Source organism: Gavialis gangeticus, unplaced genomic scaffold (genome assembly GCF_001723915.1).
Source record: "Gavialis gangeticus isolate Ggan-Ray unplaced genomic scaffold, GavGan_comp1, whole genome shotgun sequence".
Classification (NCBI taxonomy): Eukaryota; Metazoa; Chordata; order Crocodylia; family Gavialidae; genus Gavialis; species Gavialis gangeticus.
Window position 1 is genome coordinate 8,425,575 of NW_017729000.1, and position 14,945 is coordinate 8,440,519.

A 14,945-nucleotide genomic window follows, 5' to 3' on the forward strand; every position below is an offset into this window, starting at 1 on the left:
AATTTTCAGCAGCTGTCTTCATTTTTCACCAGTTATACTAGCGGTGTTACTTTTTTGCAGTTCATTCATCTTAATTGTTGTAGGCTCGTTCCATTTTTATGACTGTGAAATGTGTGCGTTCTGTGAGGGTTTCAAAGTGAGATGCATAAAAAGGTGAAAAGTGAAGGAGAGCAAGTTCTGCAACCATCTGCTTTATATTCAGAGAAAGCAGCTCCTCTGTACTTATAACTATAGTGTTGTTTTAATTACATTAGGTGCAATTTAAAAGGGCCCTCTAATGTTGAGCAGTAGACCATGCTGAATAAATGCGTTTTTTGTCTGTCTTTGCTGCTAAGATGCTTACTGAACAAAAATGTCTGTAAGTAGATGATGAATATCTGCACAGGACTCCTTGTTACTTTCCTACTGTCCAAATGTATGCCCACATTTTACTCCCAGAATTAAAAAGTGTGAAGTACACAGTAGGAAGGCTTGCAAATGTTGATTGGGCAGCTTAGTGTCTGTTGTGACCTCATGTTGCAGTCTCTTTCTATTTAGACTGCAGGGTTTAGTGCAGCGCTACAGAAGTACTGTCTGACAAACAGCTATCGAAACCAAACAGGCAGTATGCATAAACAGCAGGCAACATCCAACTTCATTGTTTTTCAAATGAAGCTTTTTTATATCAAGTGCTCATTTGGAATAGCAAAAATAATCAGAATGGCCTGCAAAGTTCTGCTGCACAGGTAAATAAATTAAAAATACTAGTTTCGGTATGATTTTAAGTAAGCCTTTTTTATGTAAGTGTACCGTTTCCTCTTTACATGTCTTGAGGCAGTAATGTTACCACTGGTCAGAAGATAACGGGCTATAAAAGCTTAAATGCAGTCAATAAAAAGGCATGAAGGGAAATCTGATATGTTCTCCTTGGCTAGTTGCTGGTATTTTTGGGTGTCAGTTGCCTTTTTTTACAGGGCTATGGACAGGAAGGAGAAAAGGGACAGAAGGAATTATTAGGACTGAGAGGTGCCAAAATATGGTAGCAGTTTCGAATAGGAAGATATTTATTTTTTCTTGGTAATGCTGTGTCATTCTGCATTGAGACTGTTGCAATGTACATTGTGACTTGTATAAAATACATTATTGGACTGTGGTACTGGGTTCTTAATTTTAAGTATATTTTCCTCTGACTGCCACACTTTCAAACATGCTTAATTGCTGAAGTGATTAGAGTTGAAGATGCAACATTATTTCATAAGCAGTAGGAGGATTCCCCAGGCTTTGGAGCAATGCTAATTAATGCATGTCTTTTGTTGAGTATCTCTGTTGCATCCCAGGTGTGTATTAAGAGCACTAGACTGAATGAATGATATAAAGTCTTATATCGGGCAGCATAAAAGTTGTCTGTTAGACCTGGAGGATTTGGTAGTCTAAGAGTCACGTTTGAAACAAATGGACTCCTTGAAAGCATCAATTTGAATCCCAGCAATGTTGATTATATACCCCCTTACTGTTTGAAGGTGGTTGGATAAAGTCCTGCTTGGAGCCTTTCCTCTGTGAGAATATTAAAGATCCCATGTCATCAGAGTTGCATAATACAGCACTTGTGCTGGTGTCCTTGACTAATAGCTCCCTTCTGCCCTCCTCCCCCAAGTGTTCTACTCATACAGTCAACCTTGCTGCTCATCTCTTTTGTTCATGTGAAGTATTTACATTATTTAGCATTAGTTACCTGAAACACGTATTGATGTCTGAAAGTTCTACTTTTGCTTTACTCCTATAAACTAATTCCTACGGCAATTTCTGTGATGTATTTTAGATCACGGGTGTCCAGCCTTTTTGAATGTGGGGCCGGATCATGAACTTTTTATCACCCAGTGGGCTGGCAAGCCATATTCATATTTTATCACCCCGTGGGCCGTATGTTGGACAAGCCTGAAATAAGGCAAAGCTGGCATAAACCCCCACAGCTTGTGTTCAGCTAGTGACAAACTACAGCAAATGATGTCCCGGACCAGCCATCCCAACAGCTGGGCCCCCCCTACTATGACCACCATTTGAAGGCAGCCCCAGAAGATATTTGACAGCCATGTTAAAATATGTGACCAAACCAATGTAGCCGGTGCTGTCACGCAGGCCAAGGGGCTGCCTATGCCACTGCTTCCCCAGGCCTTGCCCACACCAGCAACACCGCTGCCCAAAGTCTTGGCAGTGCTTGGGCAGGCACGGCTGGGGCCCAGCCAACGCGTGAGACGGGGGATGGCGGAACTGGGGGAGCAAAGCCAGTTCCCAGCCTGGCAGGTTCTCAGGCCCGGTCTGCCCAGGGTGGCTCCTGGAGAGGGAAGGCCTCGGGGGAACACGGGCTGCTCCTCTCCTCTGCGCTTCCCTGCGGCAAAGGCAGATGGCCCCTGGGAGGGGACAGGCAGCCGCCACGGCAGGAGAGCAGCGCCCGGCCCAGCCACAGGGAGCAACAATCCTTCCTCCCGCCCCAGGCCGCCCCTGAGCAGCGCAGCTCCACGAGCTGGCGCTGCCCGAGGGGGGCCAGATCGAGGTGGCTGCTGCACCACAGCCCCTCGCTTGCTCATCCACACAGCCCAGCTCACCATGGTGCCCAGCTGCCCACACACACAACCCCTGTGGCCTCAGCACTGTGAGCCCTGAGCACGGGGCCTGGTGGACACTGGCTTCTGCCACCGTGCCCTGCAGAGGTCATGCCAGGACCCTGCCTGCTGAGTCCCCCCCTGGGACTGCCCTGCCGACTGCCTGTGCTGGGCACTGTACCCTGTTCCCGGCTGCCAAGCCCGGCGGCTCCCGGGAGGCGGGCAGGACGCCAGGGGCAAGGGGCCGAGCCGGAGACGACTAAAAGTGGGCGCTGTCCTCAGCTGGTCCCGTCAGGAGCAGCCCCGCACCGCGCAGCCCTCTGGGCGGTGGTGGGACCCAGCTCACGTGACATGGGAGGTCACACGAGCCCGGCCCCGTAGGGATGAGCAGCTCCCCTCCTCCACCTGCCTGTCCCGAGCGAGGGACCTTGGGCCACAGAAAATGGCTTGGCGGGCCGCATGTTGGACAAGCCTTCTTTAGATGGTACCCCTTGTTTGGCTTCCATGTAATCCCTTCATTGACATGGTTGCTTATGTCAGACCTCTGTGGTATCGGGTGTTCTGCACCAGCCCAAACTCTTGTCAGTTTTGCTTCGTAGTTTACTTGTCAAGATGAAATTTATCAACAGGAAAATGTCACAGTTTGGGTTTTTTTTAAATGAACGTGAAATGTATCTCTGTTTCAAAATAAATTTGAAATCTAAACAGTGTGGAGACGAGAGTATTTGAAGGCTTGGGAATATTGCTTGATCCTGAATATCTGAAGTCGGTAGATGTGCTTTAATTTTTCTTAAGCTTAACAGGAATGGCTGTATGAGAGTGTACCTTAGGACCATTAGTGCTGGCTAAGCGTTGGGAATAACTTTCACTAAAATATCATGAGCTAATATGATATAGTCATCCCCCCTTTAAGAAATTTAAATAATTTAAGAAAATCCTTCTTTCTTAGCACTACCTTTTTAAGTTCTGTCCTTCCATCCTTGTTTATTGAAGTGTGCTATCCTCGTAGAAGGGAAATAAAGCCCTTTTACTTGTGTGCGTTTGGAGGAGAGGGACTGGAGATTGTGAGGAGCCAGTTCCCAACTTGTCTGATAGTATGTGTGGAGTAGATAATAAAAACTCTCAGCATGGGCCAGCAGCAGTAAATCTGGACCGGACGCCCCCTGATGTCTTTGAGCTGTGTTGAGATAAATAGGGAGATGGTCTTGGCTAACAGTTGCACCTATGTTAAGAAACATTGTAGCTAAATCCTTTTTAGTGTTATGGCAGTGGGCCTAGTAATATTTCCTGTAATACCTCAAATTCTTTACTGAACATTCAGGTTGTTATTTAAAAGTGGATTTCTAAATCTCTTCTTATTACTGGCTCCCTTGTTACGTGGTCAGGAATAGCTGCTGGATTTGTTTTGTATGTGTAGTATGCCCAGAGATGGGGTTAAGTGCCATTTCTTTTCATGGAAATGAAGTTTTAATATCTTTTTCTTCTACACAAGGAAAAGGACTGATAAGTGGCATTTATAATACAGCATAGCTCTGCATTTAATTTGCTATAAAGAAGGATATTTATACATGCTCAAAGCCTTTTTTTTTTTCTTTTTTAAGCAAGCATATCTATGCCAGCAAACAAAATCAGAGCTTCCTAATTAGTAAATCTGTAAAAGAGAACATTTTGTGATCTTTGATTGACTGGAGTGCATCTTGTTCAAATGTAACTCTGAATTACTGACAGCGTCTTTAGTATCTCACATCTCTGATATCCAAAGATCTCACCGTGCTTTTGAAATGGCAAATTAGCCTTAAACTGTCGGAGGTTGGGTGTCTGATCTTAAATGACTGTGTCTAGGATATGCTAAAACATCAATTCAACAGTGCAAAATAAAATTATGCAACAGTTTGACAGGCAGTGAAGAAGATCTTGGTGAATTGTGGAGGACAGTGGGCAGAATAACTTGGAGTTAGCTCTATGGCTATAGGTGAGCAACAGCTTCCTTGTGCAAAGGCGTTATGACCCATTTTGAGACCAAATGATTGGTATGTGAAAGACTGCGTTTCAGTTGTTGATAGCTCTATAACATTATGGAACGTCTGTTTTTAAAAGACTCATAACAGTTGAATTTCTGCCACACCAGCTATCTAGCGAGCAGAAAGGTGGTTAGCCAAGTTAGTCTGAAGTCAAGCAAAAGATAAACCAGGGTTGCACCTTTTAACTACCTCTCTGAACCACTTAGTCTCTGAGGTGGCACCCTGCTGTACTTCTATCTGTAATGCATTGATGTTCCTTAAGACCATGCTGTTAAAATTTTGGCCTTGCTTACCTTGTGATTTGAGCTAGCACCCCAGACCAACATTGTAGGCAGTGGCCACATCCAGGCGTGTGGACTTTTGGTTCCCTGGGGACGATTAGTGGTGGCATACCTTATGCTGCCACTAATTGTCCCTGGGGAATGCCTGTGCCATGTGCACTCTGGCACACATGGCAGGTTCCCCAGGTGGGGTAGGGGAGGCTGGCCCCAGCAGCCTTACCTGGGGTCCTCCTGGGGCCGCAGCAGCGTTGATGCATGTGCATGAAGCCTGGCCAGCAGCTGGAGTGTGGCTCCAGCTGGCCAAGCTCCGGCAAGCCCCAGCATATGCCACTCTGCAGATGTCTGCAGTGTCACATACCGCACGGCCACACTCATCTGGAAGTGACCAGCGTGTTCAAATTTGTTCTATGCCCATACTTACTTATTTGAGCTGATGTGATTGCATGCAGTTTTATTGTCTTCCAAACTACTTCTTTGGTGTTGAAAGTCTTTCTCAGCAGGTAACCCAGTTTTTTTCTATTACAGTGAGCATATCTCTCCCCTAAGCATCTTGCCTGCCTCTGCAGAGTAAGTAGAAGTATTACGTAAAAGCTTGTATTCAAGTATACTGCTTTTCAGTCTGCCGCAGTTGGCATCCCTGCTTTTGGTAGATGGACTGCACGTGACCGCAGTGGTTATGTACAGACTCTTAGTACTGAATATTCAGTTCTGCTGCATTTTGTATTCAGTGGATTTGACCGAGTGGATGTGGGAGTGCAGGTTTTCCTGGTGTGGCTATGTCTTGTCTCTGTATTCCTTTGCTTTCTTTGGATGGGTACTTTATCAATTTGGGCATAATTCTAAAGTTGTCAATAGGGCCTTGCATTTTCCCCAGTAGACTTGTGGTCGTGTTTTTGTTTTGTTTTTAAACAATTTCAAGTTTAATACTATTCAGTCAAGCTCAGCAGGGCTTGCAAATATAATTGCAGAGGTAAAGACAACGCAAATAATTCCAGACCAGGCAGGTGTGAAACAGATGAGAAGAAAACTGTGACTCCCACCTGGGAGCTCTTCTTTACAAGTTTGTGTTTATTTTTTTTCTGCTGGTTGTCTAACAGTTGCTCACAGAGTTGGTTTGTATTATTAACTCATGCAGTTTTTTTCAGTATGTAACCTCCCCACCCCTTCCAAGTTGTCTTACTACAAGCCATTTTGGTAGGGGGCTCTCACTGATAAGCGTGTGGTGTACTAACTCATTTGAGGCCTTTACATCTTACTGCAACCGAATGATAAAATTGTGTACATTTCTCATCAGTTTGCAGACGGCAAACAAGTTCTGTTTAATCCAGTTATTCCTTATTTGAAAGACTAGCTATTTTTTGGGTTTTGTTGGGCATTGTCTTTGTCTATTGGGGAACCAAGATTTGTCTGTTTCATTAGGGGTCTTTATTTTTCTGCTTTTTGATGCACAAATTTCTTGATGCAGAGAAAAGGAGGCACTTTCTTAATGAGAATTCTCTGTTTTTTTTTGTTAGTATTTTGGAAAGAACAATTAGAGCAGCTGTGGAACAGCACCTTTTTGATCTGCAGAGCAGCATAGATCATGATCTCAAAAACTTACAGCAACACCGACTGGTCTGTAACAATGAAGCAAAAAGTGTTAACAGAGAAGAAGGATCTAACAACCAGTAAGACGCTTTTTTTATATCCACAGTGTGCAACTCAGGAGTGATTGCATTTTAAATTCTTAGTTCCTTAAACCATGGGTTTTCAATCTTTTTTTTAACAAGTGTACCCCTTTTATCTCAAAGTTTCAGCTCATGTACCCCTTTTATATTTTTTCTTGTTTTTAATGTTACCAATTATGTGATATAAGGCAGGCTACACTAATTAACATTAAATGCATTATTAATATATGCATTTTTATATATAGTTATATATCATAGTTCTATATCAGAGTTATGCCAGAACAGTTTGGGTCTGGCCATGTGATGCCACGTGCCTCCCGCTGCTGGGCAGGTGGCTTAGCCAGCGCATAGGAGGCACATGGTGTTCCGCTGCTCCCCGGGGCACCGGCAGCAGGGTGTGTACTGTCCACAGTAACAGTTGCCTCCACCCCAGACACAGATTGGGGTGGCACGTGCCCACTGTGCCTGCCCCAGGGGTGCGCACAGCAGTGGGAGACCCTCTTGCCCCTGGTCAAGTTGCCAGGGCTCAAAGCATCCCACAACTTGACCTGACCCTAGGGCCCCATCCACCCCAGCCCTGCCTGGCTTTGCCCCACTCCCTCCCTCATCGCAGGGGCCTTGATCTGCACCCCCTGCCCCTTTCCCACAACAGACCTACCTGCTGGGGGGGTATGCTCATGCATTTAGCCCCTACAAATTATATTTTCTTTCTCTGCCTAGGGGGAGGGAGTGGGGCTGGGACTAGGGCAGGGACAGGTGCTGCACAACAGGGTTAGGGTGTGGGATGGAGCCGCGGCTTGTCCAGGGGAGGGGGGATGGCTCCTGCTACTGCACGCATCCCAGGAGAGCATGAGGGGTGTGTGCCCCCGATCTGTGCACGGGGTGAGGGTGGGCTGCTGCAGGGGGCTGGGCCGGGCTGTGCTTGGGGCAGGTGGTGGTGGTGCCAGGAGGGGAGCTTGGGAGGGGAGGGTGTGCACACCTGGTTCCATCTGAGAAAACGTCTTTCTTGATGGGGATCTTTCTGAGTCATAAGTGCGGTGATTGGAGAAGCATCATTTAGAACCTTGACCAGGCTCTTAATTGAAGATCTTTCACCGAATTGTAAAGCTGTCTAAATACCTTTGGTGGTTCTGGGTTTTAATGACATATACGACTGAAGAATAAAGGAAGAGAAGTTCTTCATCCAAACCACTATGAAAAGACATTTTCCAATTTTAAAATATTCTGATCTGTAGCAGGAAATGGTGATAGAAGGAAGTAATTTATTATAAAAAGTTTCAAAAAAATCACAGATAATATCTCTTCCAAAACAAATTAGACCAAATTAGAATGTCCATAAAGCAAAGTCATGTAGTCACCCAAATCCTGTCATAAGCTTATTCCTTTTGCAATAGCCAAAGTATGTTAATGGATGGCTCCCATCACAAGGCTAAAGGCTATTTTGTTCATCTTTTATTTCTATTGGTTTCAAGTTTTGGGGCACTGGGGCTACACTTCCAAACAATTCTGATTAACCAAGCTATTGAGGATTAACAGACCGCTTTAACATTGACTGATTAATATTCCTTCAAGAGCTAATCCAAGTCCTATAAAGTATGGAGGCAAAGGAGTAGTTTTGTAACGCAGAAAGCCACAATGCAACAAAAGAACACGTTACCCCAAACCAGCTTTAATATTGGGTAGAAAGCTTAATTAAGCAAGGAAAAGATGCTTGTTAAACTTTCAACCCATCTTGGTAGCCATCTTCACTACGCTTATGATTCAGGTAGCCCTAAGATGTGAGGATTTTTAAATAAAGTCAAAAACTTGAAAACATAAAGCTGTCGAGAGGCCTTCTAATCTGTTTGTCTGCTGTCATCTCTTAGGGATGATGTTACTAAAGGTAATGATGATAATAGCTGTGAGAACACAAGAGACTGTTCTGAAACGCTGGTTTGCGCTGATTTAGACAATGAAGTTGTACAGCCTGACTCTGTTACAGAGGAAGATGGTGATCAGGTAAGATGAATAGATACTCTGCTGTATGTTAGGCAGCAGGATCCTCTGGTTAGAGTACAGAGTTGGCCAGGAGATGTGGGTCTTTATTTATGGTTGCTTGACTTGCTGTCTTGCCTTGTGAAAGGTCACTTGCTTTTTCTACCAGACCTGAGTCTCTTTTAAAATGCAGTAGCACAGGTCCACTTCTCTTTTTGTTTGCAACTTAAGTGGCTCAGACTTCCCTTTACTACCTTCTTCCTTTTATAGAAACTGCCATCCCAGTTGGTTGGGTAGGCTTGTGCATGATCAGGCATGAGGTCACTTGTACCAGCACATGAGTCAGGAAAGACTGCTGGAATAAGATGATGCAGCTATTTCCTTACTAACAAATATGAGGAGGGACTGTGAAGGTGACCTGTGGGCCAGCTAGCATGTACTTGATACTGTGGCAACAGCATGGTGGTAGTGTGAGCACACTTCACTCACCTGCTGCTGCTGACATTCAAATCCAGAAATATATTAGTCGTTCTGCTTGGTGTCCCACTGTGGCAACTCCTGAGGGCTTGCTCTCCAGAGTGTTTTGAGTGAGGCCACTGGGATGACCCTGGAGTAGTGTCATCAGCGTACCGGGTTTGTAGTGTCAGTGGGAGCATGGTGGGCAGGCATGCTTGGGAAGGCCCCAGCTAGAGCCTGCTGTTGCTGGAATGCAGGCGTGACTTTACTGACAGCAGTTTTGTGCTGGGCACCAGAAAGAGTAGTTGGAGAAAGAAGGCAAGTTTTTGTCACTAGTGTGTTTTTGAGTTCTCCTAGCCACACCAGTAGCTTTGATACTTCCCTGTGCTTGCCATGGATGACTTTGTGGTGGGGACCTGTTCCTTTGCTTTCTGACATACTACAGTCTCTGAAGCAGCTTTTCAATCTCTGTTGCCTTGAGACAGTGCCTTGTATTCCTAGCACTGTTCAGCTCAAAAACAGCACTTAAAATATTGCAAATAGGTTAAAATGCAGACAGCAGTTTTTAACCTGTTTTTTTTAAATACTTTGGAGCAGATCAGCTGTCAACAAACTTTTAAAATGTGATCTTACTGTTGTATGTTACACTTGAATTGGTTGCTTTCACACCACTGAAAGAGAGAAACCAACACTTTAAATTAGAACAGATGCATAGCACTATAAAAAGTGCTTATGTTCAAGAACTGTTTGTTTCATATGCCATCCAGTTTTGATTTGTGCCGCAGTATTGCGCATATCCTAAAATTCCCGAACTTTTAAATCTTGAACTGTGCTAGCTGCTTTAACAAGAAAACATCAATCTCCCTTGTGTTTAGGAGTATCATTTAATCTTGCAGGAATTACAAAACCAGTGGTGCTCAACCTCTTGGACCTGTGGGCCAGATGAGTGGTACAGGGCAAGTCCGCGGGCTGAATTGGGGCCCTGAGCCAAGATTGGGACCCCAGAGTCCCATGCCACCCCCACCCAGCCCTACACGCTAGGATTGGGCTTTGTGCAGGCCCTGTCTGCCAGAATAGGGCCCTGTATCACCCCCATATGCTGGGTGTTGGGTCCTGCACTACATACATGATCTAGGACACAGGTTTCCACGGGTCTGGAAACTTGGTAGCAGGGAAACAGTTACTGATTCCCTGCTGCCAAATTTTCAGACCTGTGGGAAACCCCACTGCCTGGATGACATGGCTCTGAGGGCTGAAGGCCAGGGGTTGAGCACCCTTGTACTAAACAGTTACTGAACAAACCAAAGCAGCAGATGATAATATGCAAGAGAACATAGTATTGTTGCTTTGGGCGTTCGTCATCTGTCCAAATAATTCTGAATAATCTTTTTGTAACCAAAAATACCACCAAACCAACACTGACTAGATCTGTGGTGAACAGGTGGTAGTAATCTACAAATATAGTCTTCATCTCTGTTTTGCATCTTATTATAATCCTAGGCTGTAAGATGCCTGAGCAAAGAGACTCTTGCATGTTCCCATAGGGCCTAAGATAATGAGGCCCTACCCCTTGCTTGGATCCTCTTGGCACTACAGTAGTACAGTTGATAAAACCTACTCCTAATCCAGTATCTGAGTTCTTCATCTGTTATGTTATTCTGGTTTTTGGCCCAACCTGCTGTCATTCAGTTACTCTGAAGCAACCCAAGGAATTTACTTGAGCTGTCGTAAAAATGATATCGCTTAATTGTTCTTTGTCATTGCTTGTGTGTCAGTATGTATTGTTTAAAATTTTCTTTTGGCTAAGTAATACTCCTCTGAATAATGATTCCTTAAGTTTTAATACCAAATCTCTCAATAAAAAGTTTAATAAATTGCTGTTGACAGACATAAACTAAAACTGACAAAATTTGGTCTTGGAACTAGCCAGATGGTTCATTATCTGTACAGCAGGTGGAATTACTGTGCTTGCAAGACATCTACTGAAAGGAAGCCTGACTAGAAGAGGCATGGGTTTTGCCATCTGTCTTTCATTAGCAGATTAGTGATTCCTTCTTCCATTGCATTTTTAATTCAAAGACCTTCAGAATGTAACGTATATGAGGAAGGGGCTTCTTTAATGTTAACTCCTTAATGTTTTGATTTCTTTGGTAACATGCAGGCTCAGCATTAGCAAATCTGACTGGTCTAAAATCACTTATGAATTAGCACTATTTTCTTCAGTAGCTCGTAGATAGAACTACTTTCAGAGCAGTCTATGCTGATGGCCTCAAACTGTTTGTGAGGTCCACAGTTCTCAAATGAGACTTTCGAAGGCCAGAACATCTTTGCATGTCTTATTGGAGTATTGCCAGTTTAGGTCCCAACCCTGAGAGAATTTACGCTTGGACATAACTTCTGTCTAAAGGGTGTTTCCCAGCCGGTGTGCCGTGGCACGCGGGTTTGCTGTCAGGCACATCCAGGTGTTCTGCAGCATTTTGGGCTGGAGCCATGCCCCCCGCCACGCCCCAGACGCTCACGACTTGCTCCCGTCCACTCCATGTTTGGCCAGTGTGCCGTTGGGTGGGAGAGGCCATGTAAGTGTGCCGTGTGGTGAAAAAGGTTGGGAAACACTGGTCTAGACTTAAGCACATGTCTGAGCCTTTGTAGGACTAAATTCTGAAATAACGTTCAAAATTAAATCTTGTCAAATCTTAAGACCATGTTTCCACAAGGAAAAAAAAAAGCAATTGTGGTGCAAGCTGTCATTTTAAGTAAATGAACATTTAAGTAAATGAAGAGTCCAGAGGAGAACCATGCACATGATCAGAGGGCAAGAGAACAGGCCTTACGAAGAGAGGCTGAGAGTCACGGGACTCTTCAGCCTGGAGAAGTGCAGGCTTGGGGGGGACCTGGTGGCAGCATACAAGTGAATCGGGATCTGGGGGAACGCTTGTTCACCAGAGCGTCCCAAGGGATGACAAGGTCCAGTCGTCATGAACTCCTCCAAGACTGTTTTAGGCTGGGTATAAGGAAAAATTTCTTTACTGTCAGATCCCCCAGGGCCTGGAATAGACATTGCACTGGATTCTTTTAAGCAATGTTTGGATGCTTATCTTGCTGGGATCCTTTGACCCTACCTGACTTCCTGCCCCTGGGCAGGAGGCTGGACCCGATGATCTTCCGAGGTCCCTTCCAGCCTTAATGTGTAGGAAATCTATGAAACGTCCCCAGGCGGTATCTGAAACTCAGTGCTCAGTGCAACATGTTACAGTGCTGAGAACTGAATGGAGAACTTTGTGATCAAAATACCCTGAAGTCATCCTCATATGTAAATGAACTCTTGTTTTCATAGCTGCTTTTTGCCATGTACCAAGTATGAACTATATCCTTTTAACTTCAGGGAAGGGTTTGTTTGATCCAACAGCAAAGTTTTGTCCCTTAAACATCTGTTTTTAGCCTCTTTTTAGCACTGCCTTAAAGTTATAACACAGTGTACCTCTAGAGCAGGTATTTTGCAGAAGCATTTTGGCTTTCTTTCAAACCAAAGAAATGTCATAAGGTGGTGTGTACTAGGGTTGCGGGGCAGCGCTGCCTTTGTTTGCCAAAGGCAGTATGAAATTATTGGACTGAAAATTGAAAAACAGTGCATTTGATTAAAAATCAAAGGCCAATGTTAGGTAATCTGTAAGTTAATGGGTGCATCTACATGTGCACTTTAACGTGCAGTAGACTTTTACTGCGCATTAAAGCGTCGCATAAAAAAACAGGACATTATGCTAATGTGCAATAAAATAATCTACTGTGCATTAAGCATCACTAAAAACAAAACATGCTAATGTGCTACTGCGCATTAGCATGGCCTGCTGGGCTTTAATTTAGTATCTCACATTGGAGGTACTAAACTGAATGTGCGCTAGATGTGCCAAGTGGCTAGAAATCAAATGCTAGGACTAAAATTGCTAAACAGGACCACCTATGTTTCCATCGTTTCTCTGTGGTAGCAGGGCGGACATTGCTTTTTACCTTGCAAAATTCAGCTGTTGTATCTGTATGCGTACTAGTACTTGGATTTATCGAGTAATATGTTCAAAAAAGCATTTCCTTTTAATTTGATAGCAGTTCTAACTTTGCCTTTAGTCTTGAAGGCCTTATCTGTACTGCATTCATATCTGCCAGGCCCGTTCCCCAGCCATTAAAATACCACATTTCTGTCCCTGGGGTGTCCAGGTAGGAGTAGTGGGTGGTTTTTGTATCCCTTTATATGTATCCTAGGGTTAGTAGGGAAGCAGTGTGGACATGTTATATATACTTTCTCCTTAAAGAAAACTTACATTTTTTTTGTTTATTTGTTTCATGCATTTGACTACCTTGAACGGGCTGCTCGCTTTATATTAAGCAGAAGAAGTATGCTTGTCACTATTTTTGTTTTATCCTGGTACCAGTATCATCTCCTTTTAAAAATCTGTGGACTCCAAGCTGTGATCAGTCTTTCTTGCATTAGCCTTCAGCAAACAAAATGGTCATGATGCATGGCCTTCTAGTGTTGCTTTTGGAAATGGTGTCATACTTATCACTGCTAGTATTTCTCCATCCCTTTCCAGCTCTGATGCTGCTTTATTTAGTAACAGGGATTAATCGTTCCTTTTAGAAAGTTTAAGACTTGTTTCATTTTACACATGCTGTGTACACACCTTCGTTCAGCATGATTATCTTTCAGACTCAGATATAGTTGCTGTTATACCCCATGTTTGAGCCAAGAGTGGCACCTTCCAGTGAAAATGTTGCTTGAAATCTAAACATAAGTTACTTAAACCCAAAAACCAAACGGATCAACACACAGTTATCAATTGGCTGAAAATCGAAGGCTGCTGTTGTACTCTTTGGTGCGCTGCATGTCATGTATGTCCTTATTAGTTGTATAGGGGGCACCTGGTTACTGGTTTAATCTGAATATAAATACATCATGTTTTGTGGTCTGATTGGGGGTAATTAAAGACATTTTCACCTTATAAATGCCATTCTGAAAAATGTCTAAACTTAGACTTCTGCCAACAGACTGCAGGTGTGTTGTTGAAGCCATGTAATGAAGATGAAGAGACGGATGAAGAAAATAATAGTGAAAGGTATCCTTTTTAGTATCCATACTGAAGTTTGACCGATGCAGTTTCTTGACAAATGTTGGCTTTGAAAACCTAAATTAACAGATTCATGGTAATTGGTGGCAGCACAATATAGCATATGTAGGAAAGGGAACAAGTAGCATGTATTGACTTTCAGCTTAAAAATGAAGGGGAAATGGGAAAACTTTACAGTGTTGGCATCCCAGGTATAAAATATTTTTTACTGCAAGAGGCTTGAGCCAAAATCCAGATTGCTTATCCAGCTTTGCACAACCCCGTGTCCTTGGGAGGAAAGAGAGGACAGAAAACTTTTTCATAGCAATTTTGCAGCTAGAAATAGATTTTAGTGGCATTTAATTAATTAAGTTTTTGTATTGTATTTTGTTTGGGTTTTTGTTTCATGTTAAATATGTCAGTGCTATGCTATGGTGGGAAATAGTAGAATGAAAGAGAAAAATATTAAGTCTTATTCATTACCCAAATTCTTCTGTGCTAGTACAGCAGAATAACCTCCATTTCCTTGGTTGGTAATACTTGCTAAACCTAGAATAGGAATATTGAAGACCTCCAGATAGGTATAAAGTCCTCCAAACAATTTCCCAGTCTTCTAGGACAGGGGCTCTCAACTGGTAGAGGTGCAGTGTGTGGGTGACGAAGGTGGATATGTGCTACCTCCAAATGGAAAACAGCAGAGCCGCCTTAGTGCAGTGCTGCAGGCAGGTTAATTAGCGATGGTGAACAGGGATAATTAGCTCAGTTGTAACACCAGCTCGTCTGCTTTTATTGTGACACTAGCATGTACAGGACAAACGTAGCTGTGTCTGGCATGAGGATCCTAAGGGGGGTGGACCGTGGGGGTTTGGAA

The 14,945-nt window shown here is 43.8% G+C and overlaps 1 protein-coding gene across 6 annotated transcripts in view; it reads left to right on the top strand.

Moving 5' to 3' along the window:
• FAM13B (family with sequence similarity 13 member B) overlaps positions 1 to 14,945 on the top strand; it is a 91,287-nt gene that overhangs the window by 37,057 nt on the left and 39,285 nt on the right. For all 6 annotated transcript variants that reach the window (XM_019506215.1, XM_019506213.1, XM_019506218.1 and 3 more), the window contains 3 exons: positions 6,396 to 6,548; positions 8,414 to 8,546; positions 14,016 to 14,083. In XM_019506215.1, the coding sequence (XP_019361760.1) occupies positions 6,396 to 6,548; positions 8,414 to 8,546; positions 14,016 to 14,083 (354 nt within the window). The remainder of the gene's footprint in view (positions 1 to 6,395; positions 6,549 to 8,413; positions 8,547 to 14,015; positions 14,084 to 14,945) is intronic.